Genomic DNA, 22,427 nt, shown 5'->3' on the forward strand with positions numbered 1-22,427 from the left:
ACTTCATAATTGCACTGAACACTTTATGCGAACACCACTCGCCCTTATATAAATACTCACAACACTCACTCACACTAAGCACTTTATGCGAGCACCACTCGCGCTCATACAATAATTATTAACGATACTAAGTCGCACTGATCTCTTGCACCACTTGCGCTCATTAAAAAAATAAACCACTAAGTCGTACTGAGCTTTTTTATGCGAGCACCACTCGCGCTCTTTACGAACATCAGCAACACTAAGTCGCACTGAGCACTTTATGCGAGCACCACTCGCGCTCATTCAAAAAATAAACCATAGTAAGTCGTACTGAGCTTTTTATGCGAGCACCACTCGCGCTCTTTACGAACATCAGCAACACTAAGGGCCGATTTCTTCACCTCCGCTTAGGCCTTAAACCAGGTTTAAACGTATGGGTAAGCACCGCTTAAGAGTTAAGCGAAGGTGAAGAAATTGGCCCTAAGTCGCACTGAGCACCATATGCGAGCACCACTCGCGCTCATTCAAAAATTAAACCATAGTAAGTCGTACTGAGGTTTTTTTTTTATGCGAGTACCACTCGCGCTCTTTACGAACATCAGCAACAATCAGTTGCACTGAGCACTTTATGCGAGCACCACTCGCGCTCATTCAAAAAATAAACCATACTAAGTCGTACTGGGCTTTTTTTATGCGAGCACCATTCGCGCTCTCTACGAACATCAGCAACATCAATCCGCACTGAGCACTTTATGCGAGCCCCCCTCGCGCGAATTCAGAAAATAGACCATCCGATCTCGTTCTGAGCTTTTTTTTATGCGAGCACCACTCGCGCTCTTTATGAACATTCGCAACAATAAGTCGCACTGAGCACTTTATGCGAGCACCACTCGCGCTCATTCAAAAAAATAAACCACACTAAGTCGTACTGAGCTTTTTTATGCGAGCACCACTCGCGCTCATTCAAAAAAATAAACCATACTAAGTCGTACTGAGCTTTTTTATGCGAACACCACTCGCGCTCTTTACGAACATCAGCAACAGTAAGTCGCACTGAGCACTTTATGCGAGCACCACTCGCGCTCATTTAAAAAAATATCGATACTAAGCCGTATTGAGCTTTTTTATGGGAGCACCACTCGCACTCTTTACGAACATCAGCAACAATCAGTTGCACTGAGCACTTTAATTGAACCCACATATTGAAGATGATAATTAATCGACGCACTTTGATAATACTGGCATCAAAATTGATACCACTACAAGAAAGAGTTAATTTAGTTGGTCGGGGTTGTGTTGATCCGCGACAAGTGCCAATACCAATTACTCTATTTTACGCACAAAATAGTGTATGGCGATTCTAATTATAATGATTTATCGATTCAGTAATCGAAAATTTTCACATAAGCAGATATCCATTTTTTTATTATATCTATGTTTGTGTTATGTTTCACAATGAAAACTGCTTGATACGGTTAGCCTGAACTTTGGCCAGCTCAGGCTTGCCTTTTTAACGATAAATCTGGAAAAGCAATTTTAAGGGTTAGTCGAGGAATTAATTCCGTCGATTTCGTTGCATAAAGTAGATTCAAAACACCGTTCAAATCTAGGCCCACCTCATGGACAAATATAGGGACTGTAACAAACACCACAATTATTATTAGTTAGGCCCTTCAATGCATCTTACACCTAAAGCATAACCACGTGATTAAGATGTAGAAATAAATTAAACCAAGGAGTGGGTACATCGCAAGGATTTGTTCGCACTCCAATACAAACAGGTTCAATTGAAAAAAAATGTAAACTATTCACTCTTTCATCGAATCACAGTTTTAACGGCTATGAAATTTACCAGCGATTCCAGATATGCCGATGCGGTCCGGTTTTAAATTCAATGCACAATCTTAAATATATACTCACGCTTAATACAATTTTTTTGTGCGAACACATCACTTCCACATTAGATAAGCAACACGATTGCTCCCTTGCTTAAAACCAGATTCTAAGGGTAGTTTTTTTAATCCAGCAGAATCGCCAAATGTGGAGTGTAGCGATGGAGTCCTCGTACCAGCGACGCTTGCCTAATGGACGCGGCGAATAGCTGTCAAGGAATGAAACTTCAACCTGACGGACGAACTGACAGAATGAACAAAGCGAGGGAATGAAGAAAAACTTTGTTTTGATGATTTGTTAATATCGATTCATATGCTTTAAGCTTCTATTGTTGTAAATTTATAAATCATTTAATTACGGTGTCTACTAAACTATTCCTATTGCGCCTGGTAGATTGTACGTATAATAATGTAATATTGTGACTGAAATTTATATTAATTACCTATGAATTCGACAGACTGTTTATATTACCATATTACCTTAACCTATAGTGGAAAACTGCTCATAAGCATTCCTAGGACTTCGACTAGACGCAGGTATTTCTTGTAAAACTTGAACTTAAATCAATCTAAGACATTGTACATTGTAGATATCCTATAGAGTTAGGCCGCAGAAGCTCAAACCTCGATAATACCCGACATTTACGAATTGGTTCACCAAAATTTGTGAGTAGGTTTCCCTGTTAATAATTCGCCAAATAATCGTAATAAATTTACAGCTTGAAGCTGACTATCTACTGCAATACGGAGTTTGCTCTCAGGAGTTTGGCCGAATATCCCCCACAAATCTTCAAGAAATTTCGTTTGTGGGAAGCAATATGTCGGAGTTTCGAAAGAGTTATGAGCTCACCTACACTTGCCAATCATGTGACCTACCGGATCAAGCCGAACATCATATGATAGCCTGTGATCACTGTGGCAAATGGCAGCATCTTAGTTGCGCCGGAGTTGATCCCACGATCAGAGATTTTTCAAAAATAACATTCACGTGTGGTAGCTGTAAGCTCAAGCGTCCTTCCACCAAAAGTGGATCCCGTCTTAATGTCCCGCCGACGGATAGATCCACACGATCCTCTGCAAAAAAGAGCGGCGCTGCAAAGGTACCCAGTGTAGCGTTGAGTGAACGATCTGTCCTTGAAGCCCAACTCAAGGTCATGGAGGAACAACAGCAACTAGAAGAGCGGGAGCTAACAGAAATTCAACCGAGATTCAACAACGAGAAATCGATGAAATGCAGCGAAACATCGAAGACCGTAGGATCTTGTTAGAAGCGGAAAGAAAACTGCGAGAACTGCAATTGACGAAAGATAAGGAAATGCAGATATGGCAGAAAGAAATCCGAAAGCAATCCCTCGAGAAAAAAAAGTGCGCTTATTCGACAAATAGCTGAAACCCGCAGTAGGAGTGATTCAATCGCCGATACCCAGGACAGAGTAGCAAAATGGCTCGACTCGGCTGCGGAAGTTCCCGATCGTATACCCAAGGATTGGCGTGGAAACAATTCGATCCATTCGACTCTCCCACCACAACTTTTTCATTCCGGCGAACGTGTTCCATCTCCATGTCGGCCCGCACGCGCTGCTTCAATTCCGGCGACGATGCGACTTGCGACTGATCTTGAGCAGCCATTGATACACTCTATGGTCCATCCCAACTTAGTACTCCCCATACAACCGGAGGAGCGTGGCGCGCACCTTCCAGAGTTGGAAAGAAGGGTTTCTTCACAGTTTGTCTCACAGACTCAACAAAGCTTACCAGTTCATCAACCTTCGGTGGCAAGTAGTCTTGCCAACACAGGACCCACCACTAATTCAGAGATGAGACTTTCGGAGCGACCGTTTAACCCCGCAAGTGGACTAGTGTTTCCCCGCCGAGCAGCTAGTCACGAGTTACAAAATTTCGTTGCGCAACCGGAACACAGACAGCATCGGTTCTCACATGCGTTACCAAATAACGGAAACCTAGCTGGACAATTGCTACATCAACAACAGCCGTCATACCTTCGCTTACCAGTACTTACAGCGGAGCAAATTGCTGCTCGTCAAGTACTTGGGAAAGAGCTTCCGGTCTTTAGCGGGAACCCCGAGGATTGGCCAGTTTTGCAAGCAGTTTCGAGCAGTCCACTTTAGCTTGCGGTTACACCGACGCCGAAAATTTGATACGTCTTCAGAGATGCTTGCGGGGTCATGCCCTAGAGGCCGTCAAGAGTCGCCTACTGCTGCCAACTAGTGTTCCCAACGTCATTCAAACTTTGCGCACATTGTACGGAAGACCCGATCTACTGATTCGGTCATTGATAACCAAAATTCATCGAGTTCCACCGCCTCGTCAAGATAAACTGGAAACACTTATGGAATTTGGCCTGGCTGTGCAAAACCTAGTGGATCATCTCGTTGGGGCACATCAGGAGAATCACCTCTCAAACCCAGTGCTCCTGCAGGAACTTGTTGAGAAACTGCCGGGTTCTCTCAAGCTAAGCTGGGTGGTGTACAAAAACCAAGATCCTGTAGTCACCTTGGCTACCTTTGGGAGCTTCATGTCCCAGTTGGTATCAGCTGCAAGCGAAGTCACATCAGAAATACCGGTGTTCAACAGGACAACACGGAGCGACAACCAGAGGGGACGAGAAAGGGTATGCTGCAAACACACTACTCCAAACTTCATCAGCCCAGTTCCAGTAATCAAGCGATTGATAGTTGTAAAGATAGCCAGAAAGCAGGTAAGGTGTGCTGTGTGTGCTAAAGAAGGTCATCGTGTAGGAGATTGTTCGCAGTTTAACACAATGAATATTGAAGAAAAATGGCAAATAGTTCAGAAGAAAGGTCTATGCCGAACCTGCCTCAACAACCACGGTAAATGGCCATGTAAATCGTGGAAAGGATGCGGTGTAACCGGTTGTTCATTGAAACATCACACTTCGTTGCATAATTCAAACCCAGGTCCACATTTTCTCAATGTTTCATCAAGTCACTTCGTATCCAACATCGAGGAATTTCCTTATTCCGCATCCAACCAGTGGTCTTAGCTGCAAATGGAACGTCGCTTACTGTCTTTGCCTTCATAGATGAAGGTTCATCTCTGACCCTTCTTGAAGCCAGCATTGCCAAACAATTAGGAGTTCGTGGTCAGAAGGAGCCTCTTACGCTTCTGTGGACAGGGAATATGAGTCGTGAGGAATCGAAGTCTCAACGAATAGAAATTGGAATAGTCGGTTCGGGTTCTGGCTCTCCAACACATTCTATGCAGGCTCACACAGTTGATAGTCTAGTCCTCCCAACACAAACATTGCGATACAGGGATCTCTGCCATCAGTTTCCACACTTACGAGGTTTACCTTTAGAAGATTACGAGAATGCTCAACCGAAGCTACTCATAGGGATTGACAATTTACGTTTGGCTGTACCCCTTAAAGTTCGCGAAGGAGGAAGAAGAGATCCAATCGCCGCCAAATGTCGTCTGGGTTGGGGCATTTATGGATGTGCTCCCAAATTTTCTTCAAGAGTGGTTCCTGTCAATTTCCATCTCGCAGCTACGTCAGATCCTGACCGCGAACTGAACGAGCAACTTCGAGATTACTTTACGTTAGACTCAGTGGATTATGGGCTCCATTTAGTAGAATCAGAGGAGGATAAAAGGGCACGGCGGATTATGCAAGAAACAACACGCAGAACTTCTTCAGGTTTTGAAACAGGGCTCCTCTGGAGAGCAGATGAGGTGGAGTTTCCTGAAAGTTATGCAATGGCGGTACGTCGTCTCCATTCACTCGAGCGAAAGTTAGGACAGGATGAAATACTACTAAATTCCGTTCAACAGCTAATTTGGGATTATGAGCGTAAAGGATACGCACATAAGGCGACCATGCAGGAGCTAGACTCTATGGACCCAAAACGAACGTGGTTTCTCCCCTTGGGTGTCGTTAAAAACCCCAAAAAACCTACGAAAACAAGGCTGATCTGGGATGCTGCAGCCAAATCCCACGGGGTATCCTTCAACTCTAAACTACTGAAGGGACCAGATCTGTTGACGCCAATGATAACAGTACTGTGTCGTTTCCGTCAGTTTCCGGTAGCAATTTGTGGAGACATACGGGAGATGTTTCATCAAATCTCCATATCGCTGGCAGATCGATCTTCTCAATGTTTTCTCTGGCGTGATAGCCCTAAGGAACCCATCCAAACCTATGTGATGGATGTGGCCACATTTGGGTCAACATGCTCGCCCACATCTGCTCAATATATTAAGAACAGGAATGCCCAAGAATTTGCAACCGAGTTTCCCCGCGCTGCAACTGCCATTATAGAAAACCATTATGTAGATGACTACCTGGACAGCTTTAGAACCGTCCAGGAAGCCATAGACGTGACGAAGGAAGTCTCGTTAGTTCATTCTAAAGGGGGATTCGAATTACGAAATTTCATGTCAAATTCAACGCAAGTTCTAGAAGGAATAGGGAATCACAAAGTGAAAAGGAAAGGAGTTGCTGCTGTTGCGAGGAGAAGCGGAATCAGTTCTTGCAATGAAATGGCTGCCAAGCGATGATACTTGCATCTCGACCTTTGATATGCGCGGTGACCTAAAACCGATTTCGGAACACGACTACGTACCAACCAAAGGGGAAGTGATGAAGGTGGTCATGAGTCTTTTGACCCGTTAGGCTTGTTATCATTTTTCTTGGTACATGGCAAAGTTCTTATCCAAGATATTTGGGCTGCGGGCATTACATGGGACGAAATAATCGGAGAACAGTTGTACGTACGGTGGCGGCAGTGGATCAACTTGTTTCCAGAATTATGCAATCTTAGAATACCGCGATGCTATTTCCGAGAATCACTCCCAAAGGAACTGAAAACCCTAGAGTTGCATGTTTTCGTAGATGCAAGTGGTTCGGCTTATGCATGCGCTGCATACTTTCGCCTGGAAACTGGAAATCAGGTTCAAGTTGCTTTGGTTATTGCTAAAACGAAGGTAGCTCCAATAAAGACGTTGTCCATTCCTCGGCTTGAGCTGAAGGCGGCAGTTCTGGGGGTACATCTGGTGGAGGCGATTCAAAACCACCACAAGCTCCATATTACACGGAAAATTCTTTGGAGCGATTCGACAACAGTTTTGGCGTGGATCCGATCAGACCATCGCCGGTATCAAAAGTTCGTCGCAATACGAATTGGTGAAATTCTTACGGCAAGCAGTCCAGAAGAATGGCGTTGGGTACCCTCCGAAATGAATGTCGCTGATAAAGCTACCAAATGGCATAACGGGCCAAACTTCTATCAAAACAACCCCGGGCTTGCGGTCCACCTTTTCTGGAAAAGCCAGAGACACACTGGCCAAAACCTTCTCAATACAAAGGAGGTGTTGCGTCCGAATCAGGTTCACTGGTTGTCTGTTCCACTAGTAGATACTACAAGGTTCAGCAAGTGGACCACGCTCCACCGCATGATGGCTTACGTGTTTCGGTTTAAAATCAATCTTCGACGAAAGCAATGTAGCCAAAATACCGAAACAGGACCATTGAATCAAGATGAGCTGAAGAAAGCTGAAGAAAGTCTTTGGCGAATGGCACAAGGGGAAGCATTCCATGACGAAATCAAGGTTCTACGGTTGACACAAGGATCCGCCGAAGCACGACACGGTATTGTAAAGAAGTCAAGCTCGATCTACAAAGCATGTACATATATGGACAACCAAGGAATTCTCAGAGTGCGAGGTCGTATTGCAGCATGCCCCTTTGCGTCTTTTGAGGCTAAGTTCCCTTGTATTCTACCGAGAAATCATCGTATCACGCAACTTATTGTGGATTGGTACCACCGCCGTTATCGCCATGCGAACCGTGAGACGGTGGTGAATGAATTAAGACAACGGTTCGATATTGCTAAACTCAGAGCCTTGGTAGAAAAAATAGAAAAACAGTGCTTGATCTGTCGCATAAAGAAGGCATCATGTCGTGCACCGCTTATGGCTCCATTACCGCTTGCAAGACTACAGGCTTACATCAAACCATTTACGGCAGTCGGCCTCGATTACTTCGGTCCTATATTGGTAAAGGTTGGGAGATCCCAAGTGAAACGATGGGTAGCACTTTTTACCTGCTTGTCAATCAGGGCGGTTCATTTAGAGGTCGTCCATAGTCTAAATACGGAATCATGCATCATGGCAGTTCGTAGGTTTGTCGCTCGACGTGGGCCACCAGCTGAAGTGTACAGCGACAACGGAACATGTTTCCATGGAGCCAATAGGCAGTTGAAAGAACAAATAAGGACCACAAGTGAAGAGATGGCGCTAACCTTTACTAGCGCTCACACCCGTTGGATTTTCAATCCACCAAGCGCTCCCACATGGGTGGCGTTTGGGAACGACTAGTTCGTTCCGTTAAGTCAGCCATTAATGTTCTTCTAGAATCGCCTAGGAAACCAGATGACGAAACGCTATTAACCATCTTGTACGAAGCCGAATGTATGGTCAACTCAAGACCGCTAACATACGTTCCGCTTGAATCAGCTGACAATGAGGCTTTGACACCAAATCACTTTTTACTTGGTTGTTCAAGCGGGGTCAAAATACTTCCTACGGAACCAATGGATGTTGGGCTTACTCTCCGAAGCAGCTGGAAGCTAGCGCAGCACATAATGGACCAATTCTGGCGGCGCTGGATTAAAGAGTACCTTCCGGTGATAACGAGAAGATGCAAATGGTTTACGGAGTGTGAAGACATAAAGATTGGTGATATAGTTATGATAGTCGGAGAGTCAATGAGGAACACGTGGACACGTGGAACTGTAGAAGAAGTGTTTCTGGGTAAAGACGGTAGAGTTCGCCAAGCTTTGGTGCGTACAGCAACCGGTGTGCTACGTAGACCAGCGGTGAAACTAGCCGTGCTGGACATCTTGGAGGCAAGTAAACCTGGATGCGTAGGCAATGCGGATATGGAAGATCCGGATCAACACCAGGATTTACGGGAGGGTATGTAGCGATGGAGTCCCTCGTAGCAGCGACGCTTGCCTAATGGACGCGGCGAATAGCTGTCAAGGAATGAAACTTCAACCTGACGGACGAACTGACAGAATGAACAAAGCGAGGGAATGAAGAAAAACTTTGTTTTGATGATTTGTTAATATCGATTCATATGCTTTAAGCTTCTATTGTTGTAAATTTATAAATCATTTAATTACGGTGTCTACTAAACTATTCCTATTGCGCCTGGTAGATTGTACGTATAATAATGTAATATTGTGACTGAAATTTATATTAATTACCTATGAATTCGACAGACTGTTTATATTACCATATTACCTTAACCTATAGTGGAAAACTGCTCATAAGCATTCCTAGGACTTCGACTAGACGCAGGTATTTCTTGTAAAACTTGAACTTAAATCAATCTAAGACATTGTACATTGTAGATATCCTATAGAGTTAGGCCGCAGAAGCTCAAACCTCGATAATACCCGACATTTACGAATTGGTTCACCAAAATTTGTGAGTAGGTTTCCCTGTTAATAATTCGCCAAATAATCGTAATAAATTTACAGCTTGAAGCTGACTATCTACTGCAATACGGAGTTTGCTCTCAGGAGTTTGGCCGAATAACCCCCACAAATCTTCAAGAAATTTTGTTTGTGGGAAGCAATATGTCGGAGTTTCGAAAGAGTTATGAGCTCACCTACACTTGCCAATCATGTGACCTGCCGGATCAAGCCGAACATCGTATGATAGCCTGTGATCACTGTGGCAAATGGCAGCATCTTAGTTGCGCCGGAGTTGATCCCACGATCAGAGATTTTTCAAAAATAACATTCACGTGTGGTAGCTGTAAGCTCAAGCGTCCTTCCACCAAAAGTGGATCCCGTCTTAATGTCCCGCCGACGGATAGATCCACACGATCCTCTGCTAAAAAGAGCGGCGCTGCAAAGGTACCCAGTGTAGCGTTGAGTGAAAGATCTGTACTTGAAGCCCAACTCAAGGTCATGGAGGAACAACAACAACTAGAAGAGCGGGAGCTAACAGAAAAAGCCGAGATTCAACAACGAGAAATCGATGAAATGCAGCGAAACATCGAAGACCGTAGGACCTTGTTAGAAGCGGAAAGAAAACTGCGAGAACTGCAATTGACGAAAGATAAGGAAATGCAGATACGGCAGCAAGAAATCCGAAAGCAATCCCTCGAGAAAAAAAGCGCGCTTATTCGCCAAATAGCTGAAACCAGCAGTAGGAGTGATTCAATCGCCGATACTCAGGACAGAGTAGCAAAATGGCTCGACTCGGCTGCGGAAGTTCCCGATCGTATACCCAAGGATTGGCGTGGAAACAATTCGATCCATTCGACTCTCCCACCACAACTTTTTCATTCCGGCGAACGTGTTCCATCTCCATGTCGGCCCGCACGCGCTGCTTCAATTCCGGCGACGATGCGACTTGCGACTGATCTTGAGCAGCCATTGATACACTCTATGGTCCATCCCAACTTAGTACTCCCCATACAACCGGAGGAGCGTGGCGCGCACCTTCCAGAGTTGGAAAGAAGGGTTTCTTCACAGTTTGTCTCACAGACTCAACAAAGCTTACCAGTTCATCAACCTTCGGTGGCAAGTAGTCTTGCCAACACAGGACCCACCACTAATTCAGAGATGAGACTTTCGGAGCGACCGTTTAACCCCGCAAGTGGACTAGTGTTTCCCCGCCGAGCAGCTAGTCACGAGTTACAAAATTTCGTTGCGCAACCGGAACACAGACAGCATCGGTTCTCACATGCGTTACCAAATAACGGAAACCTAGCTGGACAATTGCTACATCAACAACAGCCGTCATACCTTCGCTTACCAGTACTTACAGCGGAGCAAATTGCTGCTCGTCAAGTACTTGGGAAAGAGCTTCCGGTCTTTAGCGGGAACCCCGAGGATTGGCCAGTTTTTGCAAGCAGTTTCGAGCAGTCCACTTTAGCTTGCGGCTACACCGACGCCGAAAATTTGATACGTCTTCAGAGATGCTTGCGGGGTCATGCCCTAGAGGCCGTCAAGAGTCGCCTACTGCTGCCAACTAGTGTTCCCAACGTCATTCAAACTTTGCGCACATTGTACGGAAGACCCGATCTACTGATTCGGTCATTGATAACCAAAATTCATCGAGTTCCACCGCCTCGTCAAGATAAACTGGAAACACTTATGGAATTTGGCCTGGCTGTGCAAAACCTAGTGGATCATCTCGTTGGGGCACATCAGGAGAATCACCTCTCAAACCCAGTGCTCCTGCAGGAACTTGTTGAGAAACTGCCGGGTTCTCTCAAGCTAAGCTGGGTGGTGTACAAAAACCAAGATCCTGTAGTCACCTTGGCTACCTTTGGGAGCTTCATGTCCCAGTTGGTATCAGCTGCAAGCGAAGTCACATCAGAAATACCGGTGTTCAACAGGACAACACGGAGCGACAACCAGAGGGGACGAGAAAGGGGTATGCTGCAAACACACTACTCCAAACTTCATCAGCCCAGTTCCAGTAATCAAGCGAGTAATAGTTGTAAAGATAGCCAGAAAGCAGGTAAGGTGTGTGCTGTGTGTGCTAAAGAAGGTCATCGTGTAGGAGATTGTTCGCAGTTTAACACAATGAATATTGAAGAAAAATGGCAAATAGTTCAGAAGAAAGGTCTATGCCGAACCTGCCTCAACAACCACGGTAAATGGCCATGTAAATCGTGGAAAGGATGCGGTGTAACCGGTTGTTCATTGAAACATCACACTTCGTTGCATAATTCAAACCCAGGTCCACATTTTCTCAATGTTTCATCAAGTCACTTCGTATCCAACATCGAGGAATTTCCCTTATTCCGCATCCAACCAGTGGTCTTAGCTGCAAATGGAACGTCGCTTACTGTCTTTGCCTTCATAGATGAAGGTTCATCTCTGACCCTTCTTGAAGCCAGCATTGCCAAACAATTAGGAGTTCGTGGTCAGAAGGAGCCTCTTACGCTTCTGTGGACAGGGAATATGAGTCGTGAGGAATCGAAGTCTCAACGAATAGAAATTGGAATAGTCGGTTCGGGTTCTGGCTCTCCAACACATTCTATGCAGGCTCACACAGTTGATAGTCTAGTCCTCCCAACACAAACATTGCGATACAGGGATCTCTGCCATCAGTTTCCACACTTACGAGGTTTACCTTTAGAAGATTACGAGAATGCTCAACCGAAGCTACTCATAGGGATTGACAATTTACGTTTGGCTGTACCCCTTAAAGTTCGCGAAGGAGGAAGAAGAGATCCAATCGCCGCCAAATGTCGTCTGGGTTGGGGCATTTATGGATGTGCTCCCAAATTTTCTTCAAGAGTGGTTCCTGTCAATTTCCATCTCGCAGCTACGTCAGATCCTGACCGCGAACTGAACGAGCAACTTCGAGATTACTTTACGTTAGACTCAGTGGATTATGGGTTCCATTTTGTAGAATCAGAGGGAGGATAAAAAGGCACGGCGGATTATGCAAGAAACAACACGCAGAACTTCTTCAGGTTTTGAAACAGGGCTCCTCTGGAGAGCAGATGAGGTGGAGTTTCCTGAAAGTTATGCAATGGCGGTACGTCGTCTCCATTCACTCGAGCGAAAGTTAGGACAGGATGAAATACTACTAAATTCCGTTCAACAGCTAATTTGGGATTATGAGCGTAAAGGATACGCACATAAGGCGACCATGCAGGAGCTAGACTCTATGGACCCAAAACGAACGTGGTTTCTCCCCTTGGGTGTCGTTAAAAACCCCAAAAAACCTACGAAAACAAGGCTGATCTGGGATGCTGCAGCCAAATCCCACGGGGTATCCTTCAACTCTAAACTACTAAAGGGACCAGATCTGTTGACGCCAATGATAACAGTACTGTGTCGTTTCCGTCAGTTTCCGGTAGCAATTTGTGGAGACATACGGGAGATGTTTCATCAAATCTCCATATCGCTGGCAGATCGATCTTCTCAATGTTTTCTCTGGCGTGATAGCCCTAAGGAACCCATCCAAACCTACGTGATGGATGTGGCCACATTTGGGTCAACATGCTCGCCCACATCTGCTCAATATATTAAGAACAGGAAGGCCCAAGAATTTGCCACTGAGTTCTTCCGTGCTGCAACTGCCATTATAGAAAAACATTATGTAGATAACTACCTGGACAGCTTTAGAACCGTCCAGGAAGCTATAGACGTGACGAAGGAAGTCTCGTTAGTTCATTCTAAAGGGGATTCGAATTACGAAATTTCATGTCAAATTCAACGCAAGTTCTAGAAGGAATAGGGAATCACAAAGTGAAAGGGGAAAGGAGATGCTGCTGTAGCGAGGAGAAGCGGAATCAGTTCTTGGCATGAAATGGCTGCCAAACGATGATACTTTCATCTTTACCTTTGATATGCGCAGTGACCTAAAACCGATTTTGGAACATGGCTACGTCCCTACCAAACGGGAAGTGTTGAAGGTGGTCATGAGTCTTTTTGACCCGTTAGGCTTGTTATCATTTTTCTTGGTACATGGCAAAGTTCTTATCCAAGATATTTGGGCTGCGGGCATTACATGGGACGAAATAATCGGAGAACAGTTGTACGTACGGTGGCGGCAGTGGATCAACTTGTTTCCAGAATTATGCAATCTTAGAATACCGCGATGCTATTTCCGAGAATCACTCCCAAAGGAACTGAAAACCCTAGAGTTGCATGTTTTCGTAGATGCAAGTGGTTCGGCTTATGCATGCGCTGCATACTTTCGCCTGGAAACTGGAAATCAGGTTCAAGTTGCTTTGGTTATTGCTAAAACGAAGGTAGCTCCAATAAAGACGTTGTCCATTCCTCGGCTTGAGCTGAAGGCGGCAGTTCTGGGGGTACATCTGGTGGAGGCGATTCAAAACCACCACAAGCTCCATATTACACGGAAAATTCTTTGGAGCGATTCGACAACAGTTTTGGCGTGGATCCGATCAGACCATCGCCGGTATCAAAAGTTCGTCGCAATACGAATTGGTGAAATTCTTACGGCAAGCAGTCCAGAAGAATGGCGTTGGGTACCCTCCGAAATGAATGTCGCTGATAAAGCTACCAAATGGCATAATGGGCCAAACTTCAATCAAAACAATCCCTGGTTTTGCGGCCCCACGTTCCTGAAAAAGCCAGAGACACACTGGCCAAAACCTCCTCAATTCTTCACTACAAAGGAGGAGTTGCGTCCAAATCAGGTTCACTGGTTGTCTGTTCCACTAGTAGATACCACAAGGTTCAGCAAGTGGACCACGCTCCACCGTATGATGGCTTACGTGTTTCGGTTTAAAATCAATCTTCGACGAAAGCAATGTAGCCAAAATACCGAAACAGGACCATTGAATCAAGATGAGCTGAAGAAAGCTGAAGAAAGTCTTTGGCGAATGGCACAAAGGGAAGCATTCCATGACGAAATCAAGGTTCTACGGTTGACACAAGGATCCGCCGAAGCACGACACGGTATTGTAAAGAAGTCAAGCTCGATCTACAAAGCATGTCCATATATGGACAACCAAGGAATTCTCAGAGTGCGAGGTCGTATTGCAGCATGCCCCTTTGCGTCTTTTGAGGCTAAGTTCCCTTGTATTCTACCGAGAAATCATCGTATCACGCAACTTATCGTGGATTGGTACCACCGCCGTTATCGCCATGCGAACCGTGAGACGGTGGTGAATGAATTAAGACAACGGTTCGATATTGCTAAACTCAGAGCCTTGGTAGAAAAAATAGAAAAACAGTGCTTGATCTGTCGCATAAAGAAGGCATCATGTCGTGCACCGCTTATGGCTCCATTACCGCTTGCAAGACTACAGGCTTACATCAAACCATTTACGGCAGTCGGCCTCGATTACTTCGGTCCTATATTGGTAAAGGTTGGGAGATCCCAAGTGAAACGATGGGTAGCACTTTTTACCTGCTTGTCAATCAGGGCGGTTCATTTAGAGGTCGTCCATAGTCTAAATACGGAATCATGCATCATGGCAGTTCGTAGGTTTGTCGCTCGACGTGGGCCACCAGCTGAAGTGTACAGCGACAACGGAACATGTTTCCATGGAGCCAATAGGCAGTTGAAAGAACAAATAAGGACCACAAGTGAAGAGATGGCGCTAACCTTTACTAGCGCTCACACCCGTTGGATTTTCAATCCACCAAGCGCTCCCACATGGGTGGCGTTTGGGAACGACTAGTTCGTTCCGTTAAGTCAGCCATTAATGTTCTTCTAGAATCGCCTAGGAAACCAGATGACGAAACGCTATTAACCATCTTGTACGAAGCCGAATGTATGGTCAACTCAAGACCGCTAACATACGTTCCGCTTGAATCAGCTGACAATGAGGCTTTGACACCAAATCACTTTTACTTGGTTGTTCAAGCGGGGTCAAAATACTTCCTACGGAACCAATGGATGTTGGGCTTACTCTCGAAGCAGCTGGAAGCTAGCGCAGCACATAATGGACCAATTCTGGCGGCGCTGGATTAAAGAGTACCTTCCGGTGATAACGAGAAGATGCAAATGGTTTACGGAGTGTGAAGACATAAAGATTGGTGATATAGTTATGATAGTCGGAGAGTCAATGAGGAACACGTGGACACGTGGAACTGTAGAAGAAGTGTTTCTGGGTAAAGACGGTAGAGTTCGCCAAGCTTTGGTGCGTACAGCAACCGGTGTGCTACGTAGACCAGCGGTGAAACTAGCCGTGCTGGACATCTTGGAGGCAAGTAAACCTGGATGCGTAGGCAATGCGGATATGGAAGATCCGGATCAACACCAGGATTTACGGGAGGGGGTATGTAGCGATGGAGTCCCTCGTAGCAGCGACGCTTGCCTAATGGACGCGGCGAATAGCTGTCAAGGAATGAAACTTCAACCTGACGGACGAACTGACAGAATGAACAAAGCGAGGGAATGAAGAAAAACTTTGTTTTGATGATTTGTTAATATCGATTCATATGCTTTAAGCTTCTATTGTTGTAAATTTATAAATCATTTAATTACGGTGTCTACTAAACTATTCCTATTGCGCCTGGTAGATTGTACGTATAATAATGTAATATTGTGACTGAAATTTATATTAATTACCTATGAATTCGACAGACTGTTTATATTACCATATTACCTTAACCTATAGTGGAAAACTGCTCATAAGCATTCCTAGGACTTCGACTAGACGCAGGTATTTCTTGTAAAACTTGAACTTAAATCAATCTAAGACATTGTACATTGTAGATATCCTATAGAGTTAGGCCGCAGAAGCTCAAACCTCGATAATACCCGACATTTACGAATTGGTTCACCAAAATTTGTGAGTAGGTTTCCCTGTTAATAATTCGCCAAATAATCGTAATAAATTTACAGCTTGAAGCTGACTATCTACTGCAATACGGAGTTTGCTCTCAGGAGTTTGGCCGAATATCCCCACAGTGGAGTTTACTCTGGCTGTAGGCAAGCGGGAGGATCTGAAACACCTTGTGCCACTGATGGTTCACTTCGTGTGACTTACGATACATTTTCCGATTGCTTTGATTGCTAATGATGTGGCTGTCAGTTATGGTTCGCATTAAGCCTACTTAGATCGTTCAGAAGTTGTTGAATATTTGCTGCATATAGTAAACAGCAAGTGTTATTTCGCTGCCACACAATACCGGCATCAGCTAAGTTCATCGAGCTTGTAATATACTATAGGATCGCAATAAAAATTAACCTTTGATAGGTGACCAACTATCAAAGGTTAATTTTTATTGTGATCCTATAGCATTTACATAAACTTAGTGTACGAGTAAGGCAAAAAGTGGGACATTTAAAATCTATGTAACTCACGTGTAATTCCGTGTAAACACAAGCTTCAACCGCGAGGTAAGAGTAAACATACAGCAGTTTCAGTGTACTAAAAAGTTGTGTCCGCCATTTTGCACCGAAAGAAGTTACATCCCTGAAGGAAACACATTTTCTTAAATAACTTTTAAATTTAAAGAGATAGAACTTCGCAATTCTCTACAAAAGCGTGTATTTTTGTTATAAAAAAAATGTAGAAGGTGGCAAAAGTGCCTGAAACATAGGAAAAAAGTTATGCTAAAAAACTGATTTTAGAGACCTTCCACAGAAAACGTCACATATCTCGTACTATGTAAGCCATAGGCATGGCACAGACAAACAGACGTAACACTCACGAAATGCCCATCGTCCATCAACTCAACGGTCGTTTTAAAGTCAGCTGCTTGCGAGTTTCACACACAGAGGCGCGCGCATCGTTTTCCTTTATATTTGACATCTCACACTAGCGCCTTCTGTTGACGATGTTGTACTAAATAACATTTCGTGCAACGTGCACGCGAGATGGTGATAAAGTAATTGGGTGATGGATTTTTCAAAAAGTTGTTCTAGCTGTTACGTCTGTTTGTCTGTGGGCATGGGGTGGGGCTTGAAATACCATCCGCAACAACTTTCCTGAAGACACTAGGCTCATATATGGTTTCGATGGATAAGTAAAGTTTTTATTTCACTTTTAGGTAAATTAATCATATCACAGATTTTCTCAAAAGAAGGCTCTTTTCATATCTAACCGAAACGATGTTTTTAAAAAAGCGCACGAAATCGGCAAAAAGCAACACTGTGCAATGGTAACTTTCATGCTTTATCATTTTTTTTTATAGAGAACGAAGACAAAACTGCAAACAGATACCTGAAATTATCTCTCAGGGAGTGGGGTTGACTGAAGGCCGGCCCACTAAACCCACCCAAGTAGCGGAAGGTTACTTGAGTTACCCTCTCTGCTAATATCCTGATCCCCCCGGGACTTCTGGAGGAAAGGCAGTAATAAACGCAATCCTCCCAAAACGACACATGACGTACACAAGTGCAAATATGCGGCTCAATTCTCCATATACTTCCCATAAACCATCTGTGCACCAAGATACACTGGCACCACATGTGCCCCAACACTCACCCACCTGAGCCGCAAGACCACCAACAAGTAGGCGGCCTGGTACCTTGCAGGAGGTACCCCGAATTGGCATCTGACGACCCAGTTGGTCCTCAATCAGTGTGGTAATCATCCGTCCTGCAACGGAGTAATACCACTTGTCTACCAAGCCGGAGGCGACCCTAGGTTGGTGACTCCTATGCCGCTTCTACCTCAGCTACGAGGCAGACCCTTTCACGTCTCCTATTTCTGAGGTACCGCAGAAGCATCAACCCCCCGACACTCTTGCCGTGCATAGCGGGACTTTGGTGCCCCCTAATTCTGAGGTGCTAGTGAAAGCAATTCGCTCTAATGGCTAACTATGACGTGCAACATCCGAGGTCCGGGGATCCCTGTCAGTTCCGTGGAGGATTATCGAGGTACTTTTCCCGTCCGGTCCCGCAAGGTAATATGGGTGCGGTCGAAATGGTGGCTCCGGTGACGAATGAAGAGTTACTCGCGGTGGCCAAATCTGTGGTAACGAACAAAGCTCCAGGTCCTGATGGAGTTCTGAACAGCGCTCTCAACGCAGCAATCATAGCGAACCCGAACATCTTTGGGCTAGCTATGCAGAGATGCTGATGAGTGTAGATTCCCCGAAATATGGAAAAGGCGGAAATTGGTGTTGTTTCCGAAGGCCGAGAAACCGCCGGGCGACCCATCGGCGTATAGACCAATCTGTCTTATAGACACGACGGGCAAGTTGCTAGAGAGGATCATCCTCAACAGGCTGGCTCCGTACTGAGAGGGTACGAACGCCTGCCAAGCAATCAGTTCGGTTTTCGCAAGAGTAAGTCCACGTTGGACACTATTAACTCGGTGGTAAAGATCGCGAGGTATTCAACGCATTCAACAGCGCAAGCAAGTTCACTTCCATTTGACACAATTCCTGTCAGGCCATGACTGCTTCCGGCAGTACCTTGGTTTGGGCACGCGGAGAGCCTCGTCTGCCTTAACTGCCCAGGTGTTGATGAAACTGCAGAGCACATACTGTTCGTATGTCCTCGTTTCGGCGTCGAAAGAAGAGCTATGCTAGACGTTTGCGGTCGGGACACAACCCAGGATACCATTATCCAGAGGATGTGCCAAGCGGCGGAGAAGTGGAATGTAGTTTCGATTGCAACTACTCAGATTGCCTGCAGCTTGCAGGGAATCTGGCACGCCAAGCAGCAGTCGACAAGCATGACTAACTTGTGATTGATTACTTAGAGCGAAAACAGGGTGAGCGCGGGCAAGTGAATGAGAGGTTTGGACATGTCGATGTAAGAGTGTCCGCAGTCGCCACATCGAGGCATGGCAGAAGAATGAGCGCATAGGTGTGAGACTGCACATGCCGAGGTAGGAGGGTCGTAGGGTAGAACTGTTGATACCAGAGGGGGTCAACGGATTTTTTCATATGGAGTTTGGCAAGTATGACAGTACCCTCTTTTTGGCGCATAAATTTATACTCAATGTCAAAATGCTCATATACTATTATAAATTGTGGTGGTATTTGTAAAAATTTGTATTGTTTACCGTTTTTACAAGAGAGAGTGGTGTCGAAAGCACATATTAAATTAAAGATCGCAACGAACAAAAATACACCAAATCCGTAAATATGTAGTGTTTTCACTTCACTTTCACGTGAAATATGCAGATAAATAATTATGTTGGTAGAAGAAACTGTGTGCTGAGCAGAAACAGTTGTTTCTGGCATTATTAAAACTTTGTGCGTTTCAGAACATTCTCACTCACTGCAGTATTTATTTTTCATAGACTACGGCTTGGTGTTAGTGCCGTCGGCATTCGCTCGATTGGTGGCAACAAAATTTGACAGCTTAGCACCCGCCTGGTTGATACCTATCGCTATCGATACCTCGAGGCATGGCAGAGTAGAGTAGAGTGAGCATCCAAGTTAGCTTCACGTGGTATGTTAGAGGCGAACACCCACGTCAGCCTCGCATGGCATGTCAGAAGCGAGAACCTAAGTAAGTCAGAGTGTCAGAACGTGGGTAAGGAGGAGTGACACGGTGTGCTAGAGTGAGCACCCAAATAAGTCTCAAAATTGGTGTGCTAGAGCGTGAATCAGGTGACAGGGTGAGCACCCAAGTTAGACTCACATGGTATGTTAGTGGTGAGCATCCAAGTAAGATTCATATGGTGCGTCAGAGAGAGAGAGAGAGAGAGAGTATCAGGGTGTGTTAGACAGGGTGTCGATTACCTGGAAAAACCTGGAAAGTCAGGGAAAGTCAGGGAATTTTGATTGAGGTCTGGGAAAAAATCACAAAAGCCAACATTGAAAATTTATAGTGATTTTTTTTAAATTTGAGCAGTATACTAAACTAAAGACACTTATGACAATGAAACTCTGAACCAATTTTAATCCATTGAAAAAGGACCAATAAAAGAACTGAAACGTCGAATCAGAATTAATATAGCGTTTTAGCTGGTCATAAGACTGCATAGCCGATAAACAATACTCCGAGGCAGTTATAGTCGACAACCCCCTCCAATATCAAGCCACAGATAAAATCAAGCATTAATGTTTTCATTATTCTCTGAGCAATAACACAGGTTCTAAATTGCTCAAATGGTCACTGTTGAGACCTGATCCAAATAGTTTTTTTTAAGTCCTCATTAATATTTTAGATTATTTAGTTTGAGTGGTTTTGTGTCGGAGTCGTTTCGAATTTTTTTGCAATTTCCTTATTAGTAGCGTTTGAGTCATGTTCCCATAAAATCAGCTCTGAAAGTTCGTTCAAATATTTAATCATCAATCGCGAGAGTCATTCCTTTTAAAATTATGTTGATATATTGCTTTTCTCACCGAAGAATAGACTACCGTGCAAATTTGGCGAAGTACCAAAACAAATGCTCACACGTCCAATTGGCGTTTTGGCGGAAAGGTTATGCGCCATCTATGTTTGGAATTTTGAACTGTCAAACTGTTGCTATTTTCTAACTTCACACGGATATACGTCGCTGGCGTGAATAAAAATTCGATTTCAATCAAAAAACCTTTTAAATATCATCAAAACTATGGATTCATCAAGTGAGAAAATTAAATTAATTTCATATCGCATAAGAATAGTAGTGATGTGAAACACGTTCACTTCATAATTTCTTCGAAATATAATAGAACCTACATTGAGGTTATAATTACCGAAATGATTTTTCAGCTGGAAGCCGAGGTACAATCAATTTTAATGTCAAGCTACTCGATATACTGGATTATGTAGGCGATTCTGTCCGACCTATTAGAGAGGGTTCTGCGGTATATGATGCGAAGCATATTGTTTGCATCGGATATACTAATAAAACAGATCACGAGACTCAGGTCAAAGGTTATGTCACACAGTCTTCTCATCCTGGCCAAATGCCGCATGAAGTTAGTTTGAACATTACTCATAATGTTTCTGGATGGGTCCTGTGTTGCTCATGCAAAGCTGGAACAGGTCGTTGTAAACATATAGTTGCTTGTTTACTGCATCTGAATCGGTGAGTATATCTTACATAGCATGGCGAAACATTACTACAAATCGATCGCTTATATCATTCAGATTTGATCAAGTGGAATATCTCTCGTGTACTGATACTAAGCAAGCTTGGGGAATTTTGAAAGCTGAAAAAGGTACCCCATGGGGGGCTAAAAAGCTGTCAGAACTTTGCTGTATAAAAACACCTTCCCGGCTTGTTCCAGTTGATACGAAACTCAAAAACCAGATTATTAAGGAATCTTTCGAAAGGATAATTCAAGGTATCGTAATATAGCATTCCAATTTTTTTTTATTTTATATAATTTTTATTTTATAGTGTCAAAATCATCGGCAGTTTTCAAGCATAGAGCTGGGAGAGCATATAATCAACCGGTAGTGCATCCCATCCGAGCATTTCAATCGAATCCGTCTACGGCAGTGTATTGCTCAAGAGAAGAGTTGACTCTTATGCTTCGAAGGATTCCTAATGTGTCGCTGGAGATTGTAGCTTTCACAACGGAAAAGGAAAAAGAATATTTCGCAACTAATATTCAAGTTGATATGGATAGAGTGATTGATATAGCTATTGATACGCAGGATCAAAGGTCCAATCTTTGGAAAGTCCAAAGATCATTTCGTATCACTGGGAGCTCTTGCTACCATCTATACACGTATTTGAATAACGCCAACCCTAACTGGGGCAAGAAAGTTGCACAATATTGGAGCACGAGCAATATTAAAACTAGTGCCATGAAATATGGCACAAGAACGGAGAGCATTGCATTTGAGTGCTATAAACGTAAACGGAACCCGATGATAAAAAAAAATGGTTTCATAATTAGACAGGATGAACCATGGTTTGGAGCTTCCCCCGATGGAATTGATCCTTTCGGTGATATGATTTTAGAAATAAAGTGTCCAGTAGTGGGCGAACAAGGAGGAATCCAAGAAATAGAAGGCAGTGATACGATAAAAAAGTACGTGAAACGATGCCCTGAAACTGGTGCGTTTAAGATGAATGTCAAACATGCTTATTACGCACAGGTTCAAATGAATATGTGGGTAACAAACACAAAATTTTGTGACTTTATTCTATATTCATCAAAAGAAGACGACTTCATTGTCGTTGAAGTTGCATTGGATCAGCGT

General features: G+C 44.2%; 3 protein-coding genes across 14 annotated transcripts in view; 2 read left to right on the forward strand and 1 right to left on the reverse strand.

Moving 5' to 3' along the window:
• Positions 1-22,427, forward strand: part of LOC134207634 (cation-independent mannose-6-phosphate receptor) — a 614,852-nt gene that overhangs the window by 112,357 nt on the left and 480,068 nt on the right. The gene's annotated exons all lie outside the window — the stretch shown is intronic.
• Positions 1-22,427, reverse strand: part of LOC134207633 (protein toll-like) — a 265,471-nt gene that overhangs the window by 53,443 nt on the left and 189,601 nt on the right. The gene's annotated exons all lie outside the window — the stretch shown is intronic.
• Positions 15,439-22,363, forward strand: LOC134219100 (uncharacterized). The gene is made up of 5 exons (XM_062697798.1): positions 15,439-15,583; positions 20,982-21,300; positions 21,363-21,559; positions 21,616-22,281; positions 22,323-22,363. Exons 1-5 carry the CDS (start codon positions 15,439-15,441, stop codon positions 22,361-22,363), a joined length of 1,368 nt encoding a protein of 455 aa, XP_062553782.1.

The sequence above is a fragment of the Armigeres subalbatus genome, chromosome 1 (genome assembly GCF_024139115.2).
Source record: "Armigeres subalbatus isolate Guangzhou_Male chromosome 1, GZ_Asu_2, whole genome shotgun sequence".
NCBI lineage: Eukaryota > Metazoa > Arthropoda > Insecta > Diptera > Culicidae > Armigeres > Armigeres subalbatus.